The sequence below is a fragment of the Leptodactylus fuscus genome, chromosome 7 (genome assembly GCF_031893055.1).
Source record: "Leptodactylus fuscus isolate aLepFus1 chromosome 7, aLepFus1.hap2, whole genome shotgun sequence".
Taxonomy (NCBI): Eukaryota; Metazoa; Chordata; class Amphibia; order Anura; family Leptodactylidae; genus Leptodactylus; species Leptodactylus fuscus.
This window is the reverse complement of record NC_134271.1, coordinates 15,796,593-15,822,498: the sequence shown is the minus strand read 5'-3', so window position 1 is coordinate 15,822,498 and position 25,906 is coordinate 15,796,593. Positions and strand designations below refer to the sequence as shown.

The 25,906-nt window shown below is 46.0% G+C and overlaps 1 protein-coding gene across 3 annotated transcripts in view; it reads left to right on the top strand.

Annotated features, from left to right (window-relative positions):
- The window catches only part of CD82 (CD82 molecule), a 35,926-nt gene extending 22,617 nt beyond the window's left edge, over window positions 1-13,309 (top strand). For all 3 annotated transcript variants that reach the window (XM_075281208.1, XM_075281209.1, XM_075281210.1), the window contains exons 3-9: window positions 6,483-6,555; window positions 8,263-8,387; window positions 10,134-10,208; window positions 10,761-10,868; window positions 11,815-11,970; window positions 12,249-12,332; window positions 12,657-13,309. In XM_075281208.1, the coding sequence (XP_075137309.1) occupies window positions 6,483-6,555; window positions 8,263-8,387; window positions 10,134-10,208; window positions 10,761-10,868; window positions 11,815-11,970; window positions 12,249-12,332; window positions 12,657-12,734 (699 nt within the window). In that variant the 3' untranslated portion in view covers window positions 12,735-13,309. The remainder of the gene's footprint in view (window positions 1-6,482; window positions 6,556-8,262; window positions 8,388-10,133; window positions 10,209-10,760; window positions 10,869-11,814; window positions 11,971-12,248; window positions 12,333-12,656) is intronic.
- The last annotated feature ends 12,597 nt before the right edge of the window (window positions 13,310-25,906 follow it).

Below are 25,906 nucleotides of genomic sequence, written 5' to 3'. Positions count from 1 at the left end.
TCTTGAACTTTTTCCAAATTGTAGCCATGGCCTGTAAATGGCACCAGTCCAACCATGAATGTGCACCGTGCTCAAGACTGGAGAGCGCCTCCATACTGTGCACACGGTCATTGTAGCGGTCTGTACTGGGGAATAAATGGCCACTATGTGGGGGTTTTGTTCAAATTTTCTTCATATGATTTACTCTGACAACCCTATTATGTGCTATGGCGGGAATGACACATTGACACTTGGGGTACAGGACAAGGACACACGGACACTTGGGGTACAGGACAATGACACACTGACACTTGGGGTACAGGACGATGACATGCTGACAGTTGGGGTACAGGATAATGACACGCTGATAGTTGGGGTACAGGATGATGAGACGCTGATAGTTGGGGTACAGGATAATGACAGGCTGATAGTTGGGGTACAGGACGATGACACGCTGACACTTGTGGTACAGGACGATGACAGGCTGACACTTGGGGTACAGGATAATGACACGCTGATAGTTGGGGTACAGGACGATGACATGCTGACAGTTGGGGTACAGGATAAGGACATGCTGATAGTTGGGGTACAGGATGATGACACGCTGATAGTTGGGGTACAGGACGATAACACGCTGGCACTTGGGGTACAGGATAATGACACGCTGATAGTTGGGGTACAGGACGATGACACGCTGACAGTTGGGGTACAGGATAAGGACATGCTGATAGTTGGGGTACAGGATGATGACACGCTGACAGTTGGGGTACAAGGTAATGACAGGCTGACACTCTGGGTGCAGTAGCAATGCCATCTTGTCCATGAATTGTGTCTTACATTCAAGTAAATAGTCCAGAGTTGCAATACCAGACACAGCCTGTGGACAATAGTGGCGCTGTTTCTGAGATGCCCTGCCACGAGACTCATTATTCTAGATCAGGAGTATGGCGGTAGATTAGCACTGCCTGGACCTGACTCTCTCCAAGGCTTGTGAAAGAGTTGTACGTTGACTGTTGCAGGGCAGCTTCCTCCAATAGGTGGCACTAGAGGGGTCATTTTCTATTTGCATACTTTTTACCCATGGAGCATTGCCATTAAGCCCACACAAGTGCTTTCCTTTAGCAGAGCCGGCACCCCCCTCCCCATACACCCCCACACCAGGGACCTTCTGTAATGTCCCTGTAACTTTTCGCGTTCTGCCTGTGCCATTGCCAGTCTTCACTGCTATTCTAGAATTCTATTCATGCACCAGGGGATCAGGATGAGCAGGGTCTGCGGTTACTATATATACTTTCCTATTGTTACTATATATAGTTTCCTATTAGAGGTGTGCATAAGCTTTGCTGGGACCTCGGGGTGACATGTGGATTAATGTCTGTAGGAAGTTGCGGCGGTTTCCCTGTTCTGATGATACAGTCGTGTATCTGTCCTATGTCTGAGTACAGAATGAGGAAGAGATAAGACTCATGATCTACGGCTTCCTGTTACTAAACATCGCTGTGTAATCTCTGAAAAATAATCTGTTTACGTGTCATCCCTTTATGTGCAGGAAATGGGCTGTACTGGGACAGGCGGACAGGGGGCGCCATCATGAATATTCAGGCAGTATTGGATAGGGGAGCCCTGTAAAAGATATCAGACCCCTGCCCGAAGTTCTATCCTGCACCCTGACAGTCTGCTACAATGTATTGGTGCAGTTGTGATGTATCATGGTGGATAGGTGCTGGTTCAGGCACTGGGTACTGGTGCAGGTAGGGGGTGTATGTATGATGTATTAGTGCAGATATGATATATCATGGTAGATAGGTACTGGTTATAGGTGCAGGGAATGGATATTGGTGCAGGTAGGGGGTGTATATATGATGTATTAGTGCAGGTATGCTCAATTGTGGTAGATAGGTATTGGTGCAGGGACTGGTTATAGGTACAGGCGCTGGGTACTGGTGCAGGTAGGGGGTGTATGTATGATGTATTGGTGCAGGTATGATATATAACGGTAGATAGGTGTTGGTGCAGGCACTGGATATCTTGGTAGGTAGGTATTGGTGCAGGTATGATATATCATGGTAGATAGGTGCTGGGACAGGTACTGGTTATAGGTGCAGGGACTGGGTATTGGTGCAGGTAGGGGATGTATGTATGACGTAATAATGCAGGTGTGCTCTATTATGGTAGATGGGTATTGGGGCAGGTACTGGTTATAGGTACAGGCGCTGGGTACTGGTGTATGTATGATGTATTGGTGCAGGTATGATATATAACGGTAGATAGGTGTTGGTACAGGCACTGGGTATGGGTGCAGGTACTGATTATCTTGGTAGGTAGATATTGGTGCAGGTATGCTATATTATGGTCGATAGGTATTGGTGCAGGTACTGGTTATGAGTGCAGATAGGAATTGAATGTATGATGTATTGGAGCAGGTATGATGTATCATGGTAGATAGGTGTTGGTACAGGTGCTGGGTATGGGTGCAAGCGCTGGGTATTCATGCAGGTAGGGGGTGTATGTATGATGTATTGGTGCAGGTACTGAATATCTTGGCAGGTAGGTATTGGTGCAGGTATGATGTATTATGTTAGCTATGTATTGTTGCGTTGGTGCATGTACAATGTATCTGTGTACGTATGGGATATTGGTGCAGATACTTTGTATTAAGCAAAGCTACATATCAGGTACGGTGTGTTGGTGCATGTACATTGTATCTGTATGTATGGGGTATTGGTGCGGATATGTTGTATCAGTGTAGGTGTGAGGTTTCATTGCAGGTATACTATATCAGCAGAGCTGCAGGGTATTGGTGCGGATATGTTGTATCAGTGCAGGTACAGTGTGTACATGTATAGGATATCAGTGCAGATATTATGTATCCATGCACGTATGGTATGTCGGTGCATGTACATGTATCTGTACGTATGGGGTATTGGTGCGGATATGTTGTATCAGTGCAGGTATACTGTATTGGCAGAGCTGCAGGGGGTATTGATGCAGGGACTAGGTATATTTGCAGGTATAATGGTAAGTAGGTATTGGCGCAGATACTGTGTGTTGGTGCATATACAATGTATCTGTATATATATGGGATATTATGTGTGTGTGGGGGGGAGCAAGACCAACGTCTATAAGAAAGCTCCAGCCTGAGTTTTGCAGCAGCTGTAAAGCCGCGCACTGTAAGAACAGAAGTGGAGATGTTACAGCAGAGAGATTTCCATTTTTAGGCCGACAGAGTTTCATCCATTATTCCGCCGTTCGAGCAGTAAGGGGTTAAGCGGCGCATCTGTTAAGACATTCCTGCAGCGCGGACACAGAACAGCTGTGGGATCCGTCCTGAAGCGGCCTGCTGGATGCGGAGGGGCCATGGATGTGAAGCCGCTGCCCCCCAACTCCACATCCCAAGAGACAGCTGGACCCATCCTGGGAATTTAGGGAATGCGCCTCTTTTTTACGATTGACTTCCTTCAAGGAAGAACAACTCTTTTTTGCGTTAACCCTTTCGAAACGTCGCTTTGTTAAGGGAATGGGAGTCATTGGCATCGCTTGAGGAGTTTCCTGGCAGACCTGCGGCTGAACTGGTCATGGCGGTGGCGAGCCAAGGTTGTATTCAATAAAGACATAGTCGCGGCATGCAAAGTAAGAGGCCTTCAGCAAAGGATTCTGGGATAACTCGCAACGTGCAGGGACACAGTAGAGGAGGAGAAGCTCGGTAACTTTCCAATAAACTTTGCGGGGTCAGTTTGATCACCATTGTCTTTATCTTGATGGTATTTGATGCAGCTGGAACAGTTTTGGTGCAGGTGTAAATTGGCACTGCATTTTTTATATAGGCTTGCAGTGGCGCACCCCTGAGCAGGCCCCAGACCAGATGCAAGACCAGACCTCATAATAAAGGGAGACCCCCTGATCAGACCCCTTACTACAGCCCATACTAGTCAGACCCTGTCATAGTCAGTTCCCTGATTAGATGCTGTAATGAAGTCAGACCCCAGACCAAATGCCAGATCAGACCCCAGACCAAATGCCAGATCAGACCCCAGACCAAATGCCAGATCAGACCCCATAATAAAGCCAGATCTGATAGAAAAGTCGAACCCCTTGATGGTCAGATCTGGATGTAAGAATCCCTTCCTCCAATCCCACTGATCTGATACTTATGACCTATCCCATACTGATACATTGGACCTGCACTGATACATTGTAACAAACTACCAGCACAGGAGACCGGATTGCTCCGCTATAGCATTGTCTTGACTGGACACAATTGTAATGTCCGGTTCACAGAGTTCGCTTGGGGACCCCTGAATGGAAACCTATACGCATTAAAAAGCGGATCCCATCAGGAAAGCCCTGGACCCCATAGACTATAATGGGATCCGTGCGGCACAAAACATGCAGAGAGAAACGTGCTGCTTGCACGGAACGGAATCCCGAATGCAGATGTGAACCGGGCCTCGGCGTTGGATGCAAACACCCCATTCACTGACAGACAGCAGAGATCTCTCAAACTATAAGGAACTGATGAAAAGTCTATTAGAAAGTTGCGGAACTTTCCGTCCTGACTTATGTAACACTGGACTCCACTTGTAACTTTCACCAGTATTTTTGGAGAACCTGGTGAATGTGAAACTACAAGTATCGTCTATTTATAGCGCTCTCTTCCCCGTAACGCCTCGCAGATCTCGCTTAGGACTTTACCCCATTGACCGATGGAAAAGATACGTCGCCATATGGCGGCAGAGAACGCAGCTGTAGACGGAATAGCATGTGGCTGGTAGCTGCCCCTACGCCCACCGCGTTGTGGCCAGGAAGGATGTGGCAAGACAGTTTTCGGAACAGCTGCTGTCCATGTGGCGCTGCTCTGCAGATAGGGAACTGTCTAGAGGGAACCTGCCCCGGTCATGGATGATCTATATACTGAATATAACCCAATGGCTGACCCACAGAGCTGACACTCTATCTAGCAGCAGATAATAGGCCCATGACCTGCGTATTCTAGGAAGGTTCATATTGGCAGGGCGCTGGTACTATGTAGCTATGGGTGAGAAGATGCACGGTCTATGAGATTTGGTAATGTAGCGCCACCTAGTGGCTGCATTATCAAAAACTGATGTGATCTGTCAATGAAGAAGCAGGTCCAGGACGCAGCTATAGGGGGCAGTCATTGCCAACCAGGTACACTAAGGGGACCTCGAGTGTCCCTCTGCCCCATAAATGTACCCCTAATCTATATGGCACAAGGTTGGTTTAGAGCCTTTGCTTCAAGTTAGGCCTCTGCTTATGTCAGTTTATGTTCAGTGTTTGTTACTTATATTTGCCTCCATACACCCCAAAACATGTCCCCCCCAAAAAAAAAAATAAAAAAAAATTGTATAACATCCAGATCTGCCATTCAGGAGCCTGGGACAGAGTGGTGAACACTTTGGAGCTGTGTTTGATGTCACCCAGCTTTCTGAGGTACAGAAGGGACTGTCACTATGTTTTATAAGGGGTAAGACTTGATTCTCTGTGTCGGGTACATTTCCTGGTCTCCAGTTCCCTCTTGTGATTCTCCTCTCTGGCGTTACGTTCTCTAAGTCAATGTCCGGCCGCTTATCTCTTCATTAATAACCGCAGAACATGGCCGCTGATTAATGGCGCCGCTTATCAGACCTGGATTCCTTCTACGCGATGCCTTGGACACTTTGCATACATGACTTGGCTTTTTGTGTTGTTTTAGTAAGTTCCTCCCTTCATGTTCCATGTCTGACCAAACTGGTTGGTCCAGTCTGCGACAGGACGGCGTTAACTCTTCCGCTTCTTTTTTTTTTCCTATAGTAGATTGTGAGCCCCATATAGAGATCACAATGTACATTTATTTCCCTATCAGTATGGAATATGGGAGGAAATCCAAACATGGGGAGAACATACAAACTCCTTGCAGATGTTGTTCCTGGCAGGATTCAATCCCAGGACTCCAGCGCTGCAGTGCTAACCACTGAGCTACCGTGTTGCCCCCAACTCTTCCGCTTCTGACTCCTTCCTATAGGAGAAGGGGGTCAATTGTGTAAGAAACTGGAGATTGCCACCAAGGTCTAGGATCCAAATATCTGGATGGGGACATAGTCCATCTACCGATGCTTTTGGCCATAAGGTATAGATCTTGGGGAAGGCTTTTCGCCATGCGGACTGACATAAGGGAATCCTCATGGGGCCCCTGGCTCAGATTGGCCCCTTTTTGCTTTTTCATGGGCAGTGGGAAGGTTTTAGCTGCATCAAGCTGCCTCCCAGCCAGAAGTCTATGAGAAGGAGCCATTCATATAAGGGTCTATGGAGGTGTCTTGTATTTTGATGGGCTGTGTCATGCTCTGGTCTAAACTAACACCTGGGTTATCCCCGTTTTTGGATTTGCTTTGGTTCCTGGTTCGAACCCAAATCGGGATCTTACCCCCTAAGTTACATCTTGCAGCTCTGGATGTGAGTGGAGTATCAGAAGGATGTGGTTGTTCAATCTTCTGTCTCCTTTGCAGATTCTTGGAGCTGTGATCCTCGGGTTCGGAGTATGGATCCTGGTGGACAAAACCAGCTTTGTTGCCGTCTTACGTAAGTTTGTATAATGACTGTGAGAATCTGCCGACGCTTGTGGTGTTCTTATGCAATTGTGTAAATAAGTGTGCAAGAAATCTGCAAAGTAGGCATATCTCCTACCAATATGTCCAGGAGTCAATTACGGCTGGTGTAGCAGAGCTGGTCGGGTGCCATCTGTCAGTCATTGACCTCTAGGCTTATACTGGAGACAGTAAGAGACAGGGAAGCGTTACTCAAGAACTTCCGGAGAGAAAATGGAAAAGTCAACAGTTTTAAGAACAGAAAGCAAGTGGTTACTGAGCAAGATATGAAGTATACAAATATATATATACCCTGATGGAGTCTCTGATGGTAGACTGCTTCTTTTTTGTTCCCATCCAGCTTTCCCAAGAACAGAAAAGTCTAAAATGACAAAAGTAGTTGACTCCAAGACTCAAAACTGAATAAATGTCCCTTAAAGGGATTCTACCATTAAACTACCTTTTTTTCTAATGAACACGTCGGAATAGCCTTAAGAAAGGCTATTCGTCTCCGGTGGCCATTTTTGGGTAGCCGCTCTATGCTCCTGTATAGAACTACAAGAGCAAGAGAAGCCAGAAGAGGCAGAGTTGCTGCAGAACAAGGAGGCGGCGCAGGAAAGAGCTCTCGGGCAGCAATGGGGATGCGCTCATCGGCCTTTCAGCGCTGGGGCCCGCCCTCATTGCTGCGGAGAGCTCATTTGCATACCGGTTAAAACCGGTATTTCTACGGAATGGCGCAGACCACGTCTAAAGATACGAGACGAATAGCCTTTCTTAAGGCTATTCCGATGTGGTAATTAGGAAAAAAAAGTAGTTTAATGGTAGAATCCCTTTAAAGGGGACCTTCCACCAGCTCCAGTTCTTTGCACCCTTCAATGCCCACCTTTCCACTAATACTAGCGCAACTGGAATTTTTTCTCTATCCCCCATCGTTCCTGAGCAATTGTTGCTGATACCTCTTGTGCCTGATATGAAACTAAACTCCCTAATATCAGGTGGGTGGTGTCAGGCAGGAGCAGGCAAGGGGGCGTGACACAGAGCACCAATCAGTGGCAGAGCTCTAAGTCACGCCCCTCTTGCCTGCTCCTGCCTGACATCACCCACTTGACGTTAGGGAGTCTAGTTAGAATATCAGGCATCAAAACTAACAGCACTGATTGCTCAGGGATAGTAGGGGCTAGAGAAAAAATTCCAACTATGTTGGAGTCAGTGGGACCGTGTTTATTAAAGGATGCAAAAACTGGAAGTGGTGAAAGTCCTCTTTGAACTTAGAAATCAGTCACCCAGCTTTCCCAGTCTCCTGATCATAATATCTGTTTAGCTATGTATAAGCAGAGGATGTCTGGAATGACAGATCTGTCCAGCTACATAGTGATAGATCTCCTTCTCTGATATCATGGCATGGCTAATCAGACTTGCCATTCAGGGTATGAGTAAAGCTGAGTGTTACGCCCTATGGGACCTGTAATATTGACCATGTGGATTCCTTCAACTGTCCCGGAAACAGATATTACTGAATTGCAAGGTTACCCTACTTGTAGCAAGTGTAGTGGTAGAATTATTGGTTGCCACCCGGCTTTCCCAGGTGCAGATATAGTGGAACTATTACAACTCGCTGATGCAAAACTACAACTCCCAGCATGCCGTGCTAGTCTAAGACACGATTACCTTATATAATGTGATATTGTTGTCTTGCCCACAGATAGCTCATCCTCATCTCTGCAGATCGGCTCGTACATCCTGATCGCAGTAGGCGGAGTCACAATGATCATGGGATTCCTGGGCTGCATCGGGGCCGTGAATGAAGTCCGCTGTCTCCTGGGGCTGGTGAGTATATACTGTATAGGTGTTGTATATCATTAAGGGGAGGGACAACAAAAAATACAGAATGTTTCTGACTTATAGAAAGTAAAAATGATACTAAAAGACCTGTAATGGTGAGGTGGAAATTCTGAAATGAATCCTCAGTAATCCTATTAATATTATAAATGTGAAAGTTTGTGGGTTTGTGTGTTTGGATGTTTGCATGTTCGGATGTTTGTTCCTCAATCACGGAAAAACCGCTCGACCGATTCGGCTGAAATTTTCCACAAACATAGTTAATACACTCGATTAAACAATAGGCTACTTTTCGTCACAATAGCGCACATACATTTGTGCCAGGACCCCCACAAAACCCAAACTCACACCACCATCTCTGCAATCTCACACACGTTGGACCATAGCAAGCCACACAATTCCTATTGCCCTCTACAGCCTCGCCCCTAACCCCACACAATCACATATACATATACTTTACCACTTTGCCCCTCACCTTAACGATACTCCAGGAGGCGCTCTTTAACGCTCCGGAGCAGCCATGTTTGCCGACCCCCACCGCTCTGACAATCCACGACACCCCCCACCCATGTCAATACCCCTAGGCGGTCTAATAAATGCAAAAAAAAATTTTTTTTTAAAGTAAAAAGAATATAAAAAAATAAATAAAAAGGATTAAAAATTCAAATCACCCCCCTTTCCCTAGAACACATATAAAAGTAGTTAAAAACTGTGAAACACATACATGTTAGGTCTCCCTGTGTCCGAAATCGCCCGCTCTACATAGCTATACAAATATTTTTCCTGTTCGGTAAACGCTGTTGCGGGAAAAATGGTCAAAAGTCCCAAACTGCTGTTTTTTCACTGTTTTGATTCTGATAAAAATTTGAATAAAAAGTGATCAAAGCAATAACATTTCCCAAAAATGCTAGAACTACAAAGTACACCCGGTCCCGCAAAAAAAGACGCCCTATACATCCCCGTACACGCACGTATAAAAAAGTTACGGCTGTCGGAATATGGCGACTTTTCAAAAAAAAAAATTTTAAACACAGTTTTGGATTTTTTTTAAGGGGGTCAAAATGTAAATAAAACCATATAAATTTGGTATCCCCGGAATCGTAACGAAACACAGAATACAGGGGACATGTCATTTTGGTTGCACAGTGAACGCCGTAAAACCAAAGCCCATAAGAAAGTCGCAGAAATGCATTTTTTCTTCAAATCCACCCCATTCTGAATTTTTTTCCTGCTTCCCAGTACATTATATAGAATAAATAATGGTGGCATCATGAAGAAAAATTTGTCCCAGGAAAAATTAAGACCTCATATGGCTCTGGAAGCGGAGAAATAAAAAAAGTTATGGGGTTTTGAAGGAGGGGAGTCAAAAACGAAAATCAAAAAATGCCATCGGCGGGAAAGGGTTAACTTCAAATACTTCTGTCCCAAAGTCACTATGTAAAGTTTCTCACAACATCGTATATATAGCAACTCAAATACAAAGTAACTTCAACACAAAAGTCTCACGTATTCTCTGAATTACAGCAATTACAGCAAAACAAGATACAAAACCTTACCCGCGCCTGTATATACCCACTTCTACAATCACCGCAGACGAAGTCGCGGGTACCAGCTAGTCTATAGTAATATAGGGTAATATAATATGTATGGTGGAGCCATATAATAACAGATGTAACATCTAGGAGTTTCCCATTCAGGCTGCTCTTCCTGATGGTCTTTGTCCTTATATTTCAGTATTTCACATTCCTGCTGCTCATACTCATCGCTCAGATTGCTGCCGGCGTCCTCATTTACCTCCAAAGGGAAAATGTAAGTACATAGGACCGGGATGGATACTGCAGGCTATGGGGTGTATATAGGGTCTATAGGTAGTGCAGAGCAAGGTGGGATGGATGGGTGCAGGGGGGAGAGATTTATAGCTGGATAGGTATGTGGAGAGTATGGTGAGGATGGACGGAGAGGTACATGAAGGATGAATGGGTAGGTATGTGGAGGGATGGATGGTCATGGGGTGGGGTGGGATGGACAGGTAGGTAGGTATGTGGATGAATGGATGGTAGGTTGGTCAGGGCAAGGATGGATAGGTAGGTATGTATGTCAATGAGTGGGAGGTAGGTGGAGGGATGGGGAGGGAATAATGGATGGGAAAGTAAATAGGTGAATGAACGAGCAATTGGGTGGATGAGTCACTACTAGGTAGGTGGTGGCATATCGTATTATGTGGGTTGATGGGTTCAGTGAAATCCCCCTCACTCGTTTTCTTTGGCACTACCCATGGTGATGCCGTTCAGTATCCTATCCATCTGGTCCCTGGCCTGTAATCTTTACGTCTCTTCTTTGTATTCTCCTCCGTAATTGTAGCTGAAAAACGAGATGTCGACTATAATTCATGAGCTGATTGTGACCTACAACCCCAACGACAGTGCGAACAAGAGCGCGGAGGTGACATGGGACTACATCCAGCACACTGTGAGTATGGGTGGGGGGGCACAGATTACAGGGGAGGTTTATAGCCACTTATAACCCTGTCATATAATGACTACCCTGGTATATGATACATCATGTAATTCACAACATGGCCAGATTCTTGACATGTTATTGGCTGCTGTTCAGACTTGTACTGCCATAGGCATATTATGGGCTGACAATTTCGACTCTGCTACATCTGTAAATTTTTTTAACTGAACAGCCCAGAAATTCCATACACCATGTTATACCCGGGGCTGCATGATACAAGGATAATCTCCTTAACATTCTTAGATAGTCACACCTTACATTGGCCAGACGGTCTGTTAAGTAGCCACCTAAACTCTTAGGGCACTACTTGGTTGGCACGCCACTTATGTAGACTGTAGGAGTAGCAATAAATAATGCAGGTAACTTAAGTTTCTACTGAAGATTCCCTTTAAATTAGGGCTTAATATTCCTAGTGGGCAGATAATCTAATAGCTCCTCCCCTGAGGAGCAGCAGTTTATGATAAGCAGCCTCTTATGTCATGCCTTACTGAAACCCCCTTTCCCATTCAGTACTGCTTCCCTATAATTTATATACAGCCCGGGTAATTGGGGGGAGCCCTCTCGGCATTTCTGATAGGACAACAGGGCCCGGTGAAAGGCTGTGCTCACCGCCCATATTTGGACTTTGGAGGCCAGTTACTGTGTACAAATACACCATAGAAATAATCTGTATTGTTGTTTGTTCATTAATATTATTAAACTGATTATATCTACCCCTGATTAGCTCTTCAGGGGCGGGACTTGGTGAATGCCAGCCCCCTAGCAACCCTATATTACATATTATAGACGAAAGGAATCTCCTGTGACCCTTGTGATCATTGAGTCTCGTGCAGCGGTCGTGTCAGCACAGTGAACTTTTTGCACAATTGTAACATCTTGTGGTTTTTTTTCTTTGCAGCTCACGTGCTGTGGTTGGGTCGATTTCCAGAACTGGACCGCAAATCCGTTTGTCGCCAACCAAACCAACGTCTATCCCTGCTCGTGTGTTCAGAATGAGACGGTTTCTGCAGCTGACGGTTTCTGCAATGCAACCTCTACAGATCTCCACCAAGCCGTGAGTTTTTGATTGTCCTTGTACACACGTGTGGTATGACTTGTGACCACTATATTACTTTCTGACTAATCCAAATGGGTGCTGACGGACCCCATCGCGGTCCCACTATATTCTGGTATTTTTGGATTGATCACGTCTACTCTGATCACAGATCAGGTAGAGAAGCTACATTTTGGACTTTAAGGGCTGCTGTTGTTTTTGTCTCCTTTCTTCTCCGATCTGTGATGAAGCAAGACTCTGCCGCTCCCACTTTCTTAATACCTCTTTTGTAATTCCAGGGCTGCATGAAAAATGTGGAGAGCTGGCTGCAGGACAACCTGGGGATTATCTTGGGCGTGTGCGTTGGAGTCGGCGTGATTGAGGTAAGAAGGTGGATGGATTGAGGCGATTCCTTTGTTATATGTAGACACACAGATGTAGCAGAGCTGAATTTGTCTGCAGTGCCGCAGGCCCCCTCTTCCTGTGGGCCCTGTACCATTGTGAGTATTACGCCCCTAACCATACAGGTAGCAAATAATACAACAGTCCAGAGACCCACCGATGGGCATAAAACAGCTGCCATACTGAGAACTTGTAGTCTGACAGATGAAGGCCCCGTTGTGTTAACATAGCCCAAGTCTCCTCTTCTGTATTGTGCTGTGCTTTCTGTATCCCGAAGCCTCTGACGACCTTTCTCCTTTCTACAGTTATTAGGACTGATCCTGTCCATGTGCCTCTGCCGGAACATCCAAAACGAAGACTACACCAAAGTACCAAAATACTAAGAAGCATCGCCCTCTTCTGAACTCCACGGAATAACCCCACCGATGGAAGAAGCTGACGGGGGGCGGGGATGGGGAACACGTAACATACCGACCCATCCCAGCTCCCAATTTCACCATGTATATACGCTGAGTCCTTGTGCAAGATTTACAAGAGAACCATGCTTAGGGGAGAAGTGATGTCACAGTAGTGACATCATGACGGTTAATGACTTCATTACCTCTAAGAGGGAAGGGTTCTGGCCTGACACAATATGGGGGTCTTAAGACCCCCCCCCTGAAAAATTAGTGTAGAAGTAGTATAGAGGGGATTGGCTAGATGTGACAAAAGAAGGGCTAGGACAGATCTCTAGCGCTTGCAAGGCTACAGGTCCCAGTGTGCATGGCGGCCGACCTGAAGCATCACAAGTGCTGGGAGAAGCATGAAGCCCCGTGACGGAGGGTGGGGGGAGGGGCGGGGGTCCTTTATGGTTATGGACGCTTTGTATAGTGACGTGTAAAGAAACGGAGCAAAATTATCTAATAGAGCATTTTATTTGTGTATAAATACAATAGATGTAAATAAATGTATGGTACTCGGTACTGCCCCCTGTCTGCTTGCTTTAATAGAAGTGCGAACTTCAACTCCCAGTAGGATATGCCATCAATATCAGATTGGGGCCGCAGCCTTTGGACAAGCACTGCGGTGTCTTCATTGCTTACCGAGCACAGCGCCATACATTGTATAGTGGCTTTGCTTGGTATTGCAGCTCAGCCACTTTTACTTGAATGGGACTGAGCGGCACACAAGTCATGTGACTAGTGAACGTGACATCACTGGTTTGTAAAGAGGATGACTTACTCACAAACTTAGTGATCGCATGTGTCGGCCTCACTAATACCGTAAAAGCCTTCGAAGAAATTTGCTGCGGAACACCATTGTATATGCCAAGCACCAGTTTTTACATTTTTACATAGTGTCAGTGTGCACCAAACCTACGACACCTTGCGAGCCACCGTGATAGATTTGGCCCAGGTTCAAGCTGTCTAAACTATAATGGCCACCCGCCATGGTCGCCTACTGTAATGTCCATCCATGCTAAGGTATGGTGAGTTGTGTGCTCAGACCCCATCTAGTAGTTAAGTTGGATCTCCTTCGGCCTTCAGAGCAGCAGAAATCGTAGTGACGTCCACAGGTATGCACCCCCTCCCCCACCACCATTACTCCACCAGCTTGACCTGATGACCCCGACAGGAAGGATTCACCGATTCTTCTCCATCCACCATCATAGGTGCCACAGTGATCTGGATCCACCTGACCCGGCTATGTCTCTCCAATGCTCAGTGTTAAAAATTTTGATTCTTTTGCCCCCTGGATTCTTGTCTTTCTATTTCCCTCGGACATTTATGGTGGTCATACTGGTCGCCAGCAATTCCTGACTGGAGATGGCCGAACCTCTGAAGATTCATTTCATCTTGGGTCGGGACGCTGGAACTTTCTGGTTTGTTTCGGTCCAAACTTTTTCAGGTAGATGTGACTTTGTTATACTCAGAGGTCTCTTCACACCCCAGAGTATCATAGGTGGAGGCCCTGAGGGGGGGGGGTGTAAAAAGAGCTAACAATTATTCTCCGCTTCCCACGCCTCTTTTGGGCCTCCATGCATCATCTGGGGCTCTCTCGGGCCTGTTCTGGGTGATGTCGTGCACTTGGGGGCCCTGATGCCACTGAGACCCAACCCAATCCCAGACCAACGAGAGCAGATTGTATGAACCAGGAGAGGAGAGGAAAGATATCAGTGATTTTTTTTGTTCACACTTCCCCTGGTCCTCCCAGTTTGTGGGTGACAAATCCCGAAAATTCTGTATCAAACCTTGTTACAAATCTGCTTGCCTATCTCTAGTTCCTGCTAGTCTTGCACCGATGACCAGTCCTCACACTGAAACTGATCCACCTGTATACCTGTATACACCGTATACTCCCTCATCTCCTGGCTGCTGAGACACCGGGCGGTATATACTGTAATATATACTCCGGAGCGGATAACACTGTAGCACCTATATATAGTTGCACAATGACTTCCTTGGTGCATTGGAAGGGTTAACCCGTTGCGGATCCTTCCTGCATTCCTTGCGTCTCCTCTTGAGGTCTGCATTGTCTCACCCCTCCCCCCCCTACACGTTCCCACGTTGCTCTTTTAAGACTTCAACACTTTCCAGCGCCATCTCTGCCTTCCTCCTCCTCCAGGGTCTGCATCCTGAAAGAACTCACCGCCATTAATCTCTTGCACAGCTGGAGACCCTCAGCCTGGACCGCAACCGAAGACTGTGTCATTCCTAGACTCGGCCACAAGAGGGCGATAGAGACTTAGCAATCACTCAAGGGCAGATTTACTAAGAAAAAGGAGTTTTCTAAAAAAACATTGGTGTAACAGAATGTACGGCAAATGCAAGACGCCAATAGAGACGAATTAATTGATTTGTCGGGTTCATTATGAATTTTCCAAAACATTTTGAGTCTGGCAAAACCTGAGATTTTTGGTTTTTGAGAACAGTGAATCCTTTTTATACTCTGGGGTCTCTTCAGGGGAGGGACAGAAACCTAATAAAGTCTGATACTCACCTCTCCTCACCTTTGCTGGGTTCCCTTGTAATGTCATGGCTGTCCTGAGTGTCTTCTGGCCACCTGGATAATGACAGTGGTCCCGCAGGGACTGCTGACGTCCAAGTGACTGGGGTTGAGCCGATCTTGAGATTTCAGGATCGATTTTAAAATCCGATTTCCAATCAATTTCCAGCCGATCGTGAAATTTGCTCAATCGACAATCTGGATCCAATCTTCCTGATTGCTCAACCCTAGGTGTGACGCTTGGATGTGAATGCAACCCATGTTGCATGAGAACAACGGGCGCTGCAACTGATCCCAGAAGAGGTGATGGGGCATTCAATTACAATACTATGGGGTCTAAAGAGGGGGTTGGAAACCCCACTGACCTAAACGTTCCATAGCTGGAAAGTCGAGTTTGCAGCACCTTTCGATTTCCGCTTTAGGAGAGTGCAGAACTTTTTGATATACAAGGATTAATGGGGTTCGTCTCCTATGGGGTCGAATTGCAGTACCAGGCACAGCCACTGGGTGGCACCATGACTCTGCTGATTGACAGGAGCCTCTGAAGACTTCTTATTTCTTGAATACATTGTCCATTCAGTTTATGAAGCCACGGTTCACGTCCCATATCCTGGATATAACCCTCACCCTCCTTAGCCCTGCGTATACATCAGAACTATAATCGCCTCTCCCATCACCTCCATTACGGGACAACCTGTAAATGACAGCCCTGTCAGTGGGGGCTTCACCGTCCCCTATTCTGTAAATATAAAGAATTCATTGCAATATTTTCCCCGAAATTGGCACCAATTTTCGGTCGGTCACACTCAGCGGTTCATGCATTTAAATAGATCATTTCCGAGTTTGGGAAGAAAAAGATTCCTGAGATGAGATAAGATAAGATAAATGCAGTTCTGCCATTTACCACTAGGGGTCTCCCTCCACTACTTTAAAGGGGGATTCCCAAGTTATAAAGAGATCTAAGGATGTGTCACCTCTGATGGGCGATCTCCCCAAATCCTAGAAATGAAGCACCGCACACTCTTTACTGCTAGAGGTCAATTGACATTGATCATGTGACATGTCTACTGGTGCGGGGTTTGTTACAGTGTATCAGTGCAGCTGGAAATGATCAGAACAGGTTGTGAAACTACAACTCCCAGCATTCATACTTGCTGTACTATACTTATAGGAGTGAATGCTGGGAGTTGTATCTGCTATCATCCATAAACAGCGCCACACCTGTCCACAGTTCATGTCCGGTATTGCACCTACACTGTTTATAGTACTGAACTGCAATACCACACACCACCTAGGGACAGGTGTGGCGCTGTTTGGAAGAAAGCAGCCATGTTTTGTAATCCTGTACAACCCTGTAGTCTGGTGTCTGCCTCTCATCTTCCAGACTTTGGTCTCCTCCTGGAAGACGATCCTTGAGGACAGATGGTCGGATATTTACTGGGATAGAAACAAAAAAGCGGAGCAGACGGAACAAAATGGCAGAACCCGGTGACGTATTTATTTTGTGGGGTCTGCAGTGAGGGACATACGGACACCAGAGAGACATCTGCGATGGGGCGAGAGATGCCAGTGACAGGGCGGCCATGTCTGGGGCGCTGTGTCTCTGTGTTAGGGAGCTGCTTGGGTATACGTGAGCTCACAACATCATTGCAGACATTGATACTCAGTGCCATCTCCACTATTTGGGGGGCAGATGCCTAGACAACCCCCTTCTTTGTATATCATAGATTCTCCATAAAGCAGCATGTTATATACAGAACAAGGCCCCGCGCTCCTCCCGTATACCATTCAGGACAAGACAAGGGGGTCCGCGAGGCCTGAGGACTGTTAACAAAGCCCCCTACTGTGAGTTTGCTGAGCTATTGACGTTCTTCTGGTCCAGAACAAGCGCACTTGTGACTCGAGTATGGACGGAAGGTCGGAAGGTCAACGTCTCATTCATGTAAAGGGGCATTCGGTGCATTCAGGGTCTATGGAGGACACAAGTGTATAGATCTGTGCACTATATACAAGTAACCCACTGTAAACCTCACATAAAATCTGCTTAAAGGGAATGCGTCACCAAAAAATAAAGGATTTTTGATCATTTCAAAAAATTTCCATGTTCTATTCAATTCTATTTAGGGACGAAAAAAGTGCAATTTTCACTTTGACCACCAAGCCTAATAATAGACTGACACTTGCCAATTCTGTAGGGCTTTTCTTTGCAGAAGTCACCTCATTTACATCCCGGACAGGATTACAATAGACAATAACACCTCTATATATAACACCGCTGAGCCATCATTACATCACTACTGACAAGAGATGATGTCACAGCTTAGCTCCTCCCCCTTCCTTGCACAGAGCATGTCTAAAAAACTTTCCTCAATGAGTTGGCTCCGGACTATTGCTGCCTATGACCAAGACTGTGCTGTAAAGCAAATCACTAAATGCTGTTAACAGAAGAGAGGAGAAGCTCAGGCAAGATGGCCGCCCCCATAATCATGGACAGAAAATAGAATAAAAAATCTACAATCAGAAAATAAGAACAGATTAGAAAAAAGTCACAGAATTTACTATCTGGCGTTAATACGTTTTTGGAAAAATTTGGCCACACATTCTGATATGTAGTTACCTAGTCTGACCACAAGATGGCGATAAGAGGGGAACATTTTAAGAATCCTGTTTTGATTTCCGTATAAAATTTTAGGGATTTTTTACCATTTAATAATATCCCTTCTATCCGCCGCTGTCGGGACGTGCTGGGGGTTGTAGTGTTATTCTCTACACTCATTTCCTCCTCGTCTTCCTGTGGCGAGATCCCAAGCTCTTGGCTCCCCGGACGCCTCCTTTGCCTTCTGGCTCTTTGTGGCGCCATTAATGGCGGAGACTTCAGCCAACGATTTTTAAGCCAAAACATAAGTGATTGAGAATCTCCAGGAGACTCCTCATTGTTTAGCGTGGCCTGTACGGCAACCAAGCTGTGCCCGTCAGATGTTGGGTGCTAAGATGCCAAAGTCATGGAAGAAGCAAAAGACCAGATCTTTGGTGGCAGGGAAGGAGATATGGAAAACGGATTTTGGTTTGTCCACTTTGTTGGGTCCTTTAACCCCTTCCCTATCTGATGTAGTGGGAAGTTGCAAAATTCAGAATGGGATGGAATTGCTGGTGGCCTTAAGGCCTGTGATCAGTGCGGGCACTGGTTATGGGCATTAGCGTCAAGACCTAGCGCCTATGGAAACCCTTCAGCTCTTGAATGGCCGTCATACTGTATTTAAATACTCAAAATCCACCGTGCTATTACACCGGATGTTGGGAAAGGGTTAAATTTAAAATATTGACGGTGGGCGTCCCATATACAGGTGTGGCCGTGCCCGGTATTGCAGCCCCAACACATTCACAGACAAGTAAACAATTGATTGAATGTACCTCTGGAGTGACCATTCGCTTTCTGCCTAATATATCCCACCACTGGGTGGCGCCATTGTCACCAGATAATCACTGTTCTTCCCGTCACCTAGTTTTAGTGTTACAGTTTATCGGGGACTTCCGCCTGCGCTCGCCATGAATGCAGAAAGTCAGAGCTGGCAGATTCCCCCCCGTGAGCAGGACGTGTATTGTGGCGGCGCTCAGCATACGTCCTGTTTTCGGTGTGTCGAGCAGATGTGAGGGGATGGGAGAGGCGGCTATGTAGGGCAGGATGTGTAGAAAGTGCTGCCTGAGGCAACAGGGGCACAATCTGCGACGGCTTGAAAATAACTTCACCTGACACCGCGCTGCGAGATCAGCAGACGGGGAGGACGCGGCGGGGAGCGATCACATGACCTGCGCTCACAAGCAAGGCACAAGGGGTTAAAGGGGGCTCCTAGTTTTTATGGGAACAAAGATTCATTTCTATGGAACGGAAAGTTCTAGAGTTTCGTTGTACGATTCATGTATCAATTTTTTACAATTTTCAAGTTGCCAAGTGAATAGGGACAATCATTGTTTCCATCCATAGGGTGAAAGTTTGCAAAACTTTTTTGCAACGTGTTGCCCCCCCCCCCCCTTTAGATTGGGAGTGTATTAGGGGAACGTATAGGGGGATGCTAGGGTGATCACATGCCCAAAAATGATCTACAATCTCCAATATGGCGGCCACTACCATAAGACTCTGCATGCAGAAGAAGAGGATGAGTCTGGAATTTTGGGTTCTTTTTGGATGGGGTGCCTCTTAAAGGGAGTCTACCATCACCTCTATGCCGTGTTGGTGAAGTGGCCACCGGGGGCACCAAACAACTTATTTGCACATGGCTTCAAAGTTAGGGGTATAGGCGCGAATTTGGCAGTGATAGACTCCCTTTAAATCCCCCATCTATGCTCCTACCATATTGTATTTAATGAGATCTTCAGTAATGACCAGCAGCGCCCCCTACTGACCAAAATAAAGACATCAGCTGCCTGTTACTAGTGTCTCCCAGACCTTTACACGGCGAGTGATCCCAATAAATGTCCGCTCCGTTATGGGCTGGAACATGTGTTTTTACTTAAATCTTGTCCGAGTTGTTATTATTAGACGTAAGATTTCCCAAAGAACATATAAAAATCTGCAAATGAGAGGAGAGGGCGAGTCACATGTAAAGCCGCAAAGTAGGAGCAGATAGTGATGGCTCCCTGATGACATGACCTAGCCCCCCCACCTCCCACGCTCTCCCTCCAATTCCCAGCAGGCTCCTCCCACCCCAGCCTCGCCCCATAATAACATTCCAAGTCGAACCATCTCCAGTTGGTACCAAACATCTCCAAAAACCCTGCAGGAGAGATAAGATCTATTTCTGGATATTCCCAAGAAGGTTGCAGAACCCTCAACAATGAGCTAAGGAGGAACTGGCACCAAGTGTTTTATTTCTCTGCAGCGCCCCCGCAGGAGATAGGCAGCATGACACAGCTCCTAGTGAAAACAATGAACCAATCTTGGGGGGTCCTAAAGGGTGGGAGAAGCTCTTGTTTACTGAATTGGGGGATATTCACTTTAAGGAACTCTTTAAACCCAGTTGAGATCATTGTTTCTTTTCAGAAGTGTTTACTTCCCATCAGAGGTTACATTGTATCGGTTGCATTCCTTCCGCAGGATTCTTCCACAGATGCTCCTGCTCCTTTAAGGCTAGGGAGGGGGCACCTGTTTGGGCCAGTCAGAGGGGTGTCACAGAGGACAGTTTACAAGGCACCTGTTGGTGGTCGAGGGTGCAGTGTCAGCATTTGTTGTAGCCTATTGGGGTCCGGGATGACCTGCTGTCACTGGGGGTCTAAGGGCCAAGCAAACAAAATATGTATACAACTGGCATTTGTCAGGGGGGTTCATTGTGCGGCAGCCATATGAAGTTTACACAACCTGTCAGCTGTCGTTTGTTTCCATTGACACACAAAGCTCTATCGTATAGTTCATATATATATATATATATATATATATATATATATATATATATATATATATATATGGGGTACATATAGTGGTACCATATCACTATGGGTCTCTCATCTAAGGATCCTCAATCCTAGAAGAGAAGGGCACCATAAAATTCCACCTGGTCTTCCCCTATCCCCTGTTTTATTGATGCAGCGCCTATAGGGAGCCCTTGGCCATTATGGCTATTTTAGCTATCGTAGCTAGGACTGGCAGAGGATATTGATGGCGGTCCCTGGGGAGACAGAGCTTGACATTGCTATGGGGTCTTCATACAAAATTCCACTGCAGAATTTTAATGAACACTCCATCCACTTTGGCAAAGGTACCAAATTAAGAATAAACCATAGACCCCATCCCAAGAAAACTTTGGTCACATGACTTGCGCCTCCTTGATCTGAGCTGGAGTCCATGCTTGTCAGTGGTGACCCAGAGTTGAGGATACGGCCATGTCAGGTCAATGTAGATTGAATAATGGGCGGCAGTACAAGTGAATAAACATCAGAAGCCGTCATGGAGTCCAGTGACCTGTATGGGGGCCGCATCGTGAGGACCCCTCCCAGGGATCAATAGATGTCTGTTTACACATTGCAGTCACCTTCATGGATGGACGCACCACTTACATCACCATATTATTAACCCCCTACGTGCCTGCAGGGTATTCTCTGGACGTGCTCCACCACAGTCTGAATCACTTTGTATATATAAGGGGTATACTCAGACCCATGTACGTAAGACTTAGGCTAGCGCATTATGGCGACTTTGCCAGCGACTCCTGCCGAGCGACCAAAAGTCACTGTGACTTTATAGTTGCAAAAAGATCAAATCCTGCTAACATTAGGGAAGGAGTTGCAGGGTGACCCAGCAATCTTTGGGCGTGCAATGAGTGTCACCATGTAACCCTAGCCTAGAACATATTGTAATGCGACATGTACCTGTCCCAACCGTCATGGACACCATCATGATAGATTTTTAGATTTTGGACGCAAATAAGAATTGTTTAGTAAACCGAGGGTGCATTTGTGCATTTGGATGGATTTAAACACTGCGTGCAGTTTTGTTGCAGTTTTTGTTGCACTTTTTTTTAATTGTACAGGTTAAATGGATGTGATTCACATGTAAAAATTGAGAAAATACACCAGAAACCACATCCACACTACATACAGTTTCTTCTGATGCAGTTTTAACTGTTTCCAACTGCAACATGTGAATGCACCCTGAAAAAATGCAGAACGCCTGAAAACAGGGAGGAATTAGAGGGGGGGGGGGGGGCTTAATAAATATGTTATCAACCCAAAAACACAACACATGTCCTGTCAGCTACTATGTAGGAGCTTTAGTCTGCCAGACATTACTGTGTCATGAGCCATATCCACATACAGATTGTAATAAATTATACAAGAATTCTGATTCCTGCCCCCGGGAGACGCTGATGCCCCCCCCCTCCACCCCACCCCAGTCAGTTATTGAATCATAGCTAATGCCTCATAAATGATACAGTATGTGCACAGTATATACATCTGCAGTGTGTGCGCGGTATATACCTCTGGAGGGTGTGTGTCCTAGTACCGGTGTATAGAGTGTGTGTGCGCGGTATATACATCTGTAGGGTGTGTGTCCTAGTACCGGTGTATAGAGTATGTGTGCAGTATATACATGTGTAGGGTGTGTGTCACAGACTGGTGTGTACAGTGTATGTGCAGTATATACATGTGTAGGGTGTGTGACTAAGAACCTATGTGTGTTATATATATGTATCCCCCCCTCCCAGCATACGATCCTTCTACAATCTAGACAATGGCAAGCGTGATAATTCATACGACAGATTATTGCTGGTGACATGTAGGGTGACCATCCCGTGTTTCCGCCACCATGGTCCGTGCAGACATTGTGGGTTACCCCGAGGCGATGTAATTATTCAGCAATTATATTGAACACCCCTAATAATTCAGCGATTGTCATCTCTAATTCGTTCCCTCGGCGGGCGACCATTAGGATCATGTCTGATATGTAATAATTACCATAGACACAAATAATCCACATGGCGTTATCTGTACTTCTGTGCCGAACTCTGGTGTATTCCCCTCCTGGACATGGAGAAATATCAGGGCACGGATATGGGGTCCATAAGGTGGGAGGGCAGGGAGGGCACCAGGGAGCAATTCATGATTCAGGGGGTGCTCAAAATTGGGGGTCATGAGTGTCTTTGGTGGATAAGCAGTCTTGGGAGAAGCAACCAATCACAGCACAGCTTTCATTTTTCAACAGCACTATGAGAAATGAAAGCTGCATTCTGGTTGGCTGCTATGGGCAACCGAGACCGTTTTGCTAATTGAGGCCTAGTTTTATAGAAGTATATATGGGCTATAAGTCATGGCAAAGGGAATATCACCTACATTTTGTACAGTTGTGGCCCTATGACTGTACACTGAGGGCCCCCAACTACTGACCAACTATCTATGGTATATGAGCGAGTTCCGACATTGGGGAGAGCAGGATCAGACATGTAAGGCCAGGTTGACACGATGTTTTATGGCACGTAATGTGGTACGCAGACGCCGCAGTAGGTTTTGTGGGTCGTACACGCTCCCATTGTTTTCAATGGGAGCCGATGCCGTATACACGGCACTATTTTGCCGCAAAATAGCGCCGCGTATACGGTACCGGCTCCCATTGAAAACAATGGGAGCGTACACGGCCCGCAAAAGCTCCCGCGGCGTCTACGTTCCACATTACGAACCAAAATACTCCGTGTGAACCCAGTCTAACTTGAAGCTTCTTAGCCCCAGTGCAAAATCCGTAATGGGGCCCTTAAACTATCCCATGTATGATAGTACTTATGTCCCCATATAGATCCTAGGGGCCCTTTTATTTACTCTAATGTACCAGGGCCTGATGTGACTGAAACCTCTGAACCCCCTGTAGGTACCTCATACTTGCCAACTCTCCCAAAATGTCAAAAGGGGTGCTCTCCTAGAAACATGGGTGAATCTCCCGAGCCTGGCGGAAGGCTCCCACATCTGCTGGGCTCACAGTTATATTATATGTGATTTGGGCATTTTATGTGACCGCGACATTTCGTGTCCATCAAGAGAAAGGGGCCTCCCAAATAAGGGGAATAAGACCTCTATCTTAAAGGAATTGTCCTATTACAGACAAGGTTTTTCAGATCACGGCTCCAGGGATCATCAGTCGATCGCCTGTGTCCCAGCTCCTGGAACATGGCGGCTACTACAGGCGAAATGCAGTACTACATGGCGACCTTTCCTCTGACCATGTGATTCATGTTCAACTTGAGTCCAACAAATTAGAACTAGGGTTGAGCCGATCTTGAGATTTTAGGATCGTTTTTAAAATCCGATTTTCGATCTTTTTCCAGCCAATACAGATTGCGATTGTGAAATTTGCTCGATTGCCGATTGGGATCCAATCTTTTCCGATTCCGATCGCTCAACCCTAATGTTAGTTTTTCCCACAATGACTGGCCAGTAGCTAAGCATTGTGGGAAATAACCTCCGACCTCGATCCCGCCAGAAAAGATCGGGATCGGAATTCCGATCGCAATCGTGAAATTTACTCGATCGCCGATCGAAATCCGATCTTTTCTGATCTCAACCGCTCAACCCTAATTAAAGCATGTTCCCACAGAACAGCTCACTGTTCTGAGTCCTAGGAGACAATCCGGATTGTGGGAACCCCCTCCCCATTGTTTTCTGGCCTAACATGGAACATCTGCTTTAAGGAAACTGTAATGAATAATAACAATGGTAACAATGATCATACACAAAGTATTACACGGATCGCTCATTAACCCTGTGATCAACCAGATCAGTGGCGCCCCCTCTGGTGACCACCTACAATGACACTCATTAGTAGTAGAAGGTGGATTAAAGAATTGTCATCTGTACACAGATTAGTAATCTCCGAGGTGGGAGTCTATGGGCCGCCGCTCAGTGGGACAGACCTCCATGTTCTCTCCTGATCGCCGCTGATACGACTTCACAGCTAAATGATGTTTGCCTTGCACTAATTTTAATTGAATAATTTGCTTTTTACCTTTAGGGACTAATTAAATGTAAAATGAGAGTCTTGGCAGCCGCATATTAATGTGAGCGAGGCCTCTGCCTGGAGATCTGATTTATATGCAGGAAAACACTTTGTACCCTATATCATTCATCCGACTCATCCTCAGCGTCATCCTCTCTGTACTGACCGAGCCGGAGATACCCGAGCGCCAAGATAAAGGGGCGCCCAGTCCTGGAATATCACATTTAAAGGGTAAATGAAACATAATTTATGAAGCTCTGCCTACTATCTGTCTATCTATCTTTCTATCTATCTCATGTCTGTCTATCTATCTATCTATCTATCTATCTATCTATCTATCTATCTCATGTCTGTCTATCTATCTATCTATCTATCTACGTGATGACCGGTTCTTGGTTTCATCACTTGTCTAGTAGTTTCCATGCATTGTGTTTGCTCCTGACTTCTCATCCATATGTCTACATTCTGCTTATAATATTTCGGGTTACACAGGAAAGAGCAGAAGTGTCCAGCCCGCATTACCTCAGCTTCCAGCAGGAAGGCCTGACAACTTCTGTAGTGTTACCCCATGACCTGCCGTCCCGCAAACACAGGAGCAACATGTCCGCTGCGCCACGTGCATCCTTCCAGTGAGATATTGGAATGATATTGGGTCAGCATCAAATCCCTCATCACCCAGAAATCCATCAGTCACTTCGTACCCCAAAATAGATCAGGTGAATATTTAGCATCACTGATGTAAAGCAAAGAGAGTCCGCCATACTAGAAATGTCCCATAAAAAGATAAAAGTGCTGTAACCAATTCAGTGTAAATGAAGTTTAAACACTGAAAATTCTGCAACTTTCTAATATACAGCCACTGTGTACATACATTATATTACTTATCCTGTACTGATCCTGAGTTACATCCTGTATTATACTCCAGAGCTGCGCTCACTATTCTGCTGGTACAGTCACTGTGTACATACATTACATTACTTATCCTGTACTGATCCTGAGTTACATCCTGTATTATACTCCAGAGCTGTGCTCACTATTCTGCTAGTGCAGTCACTGTGTACATACATTACATTACTTATCCTGTACTGATCCTGAGTT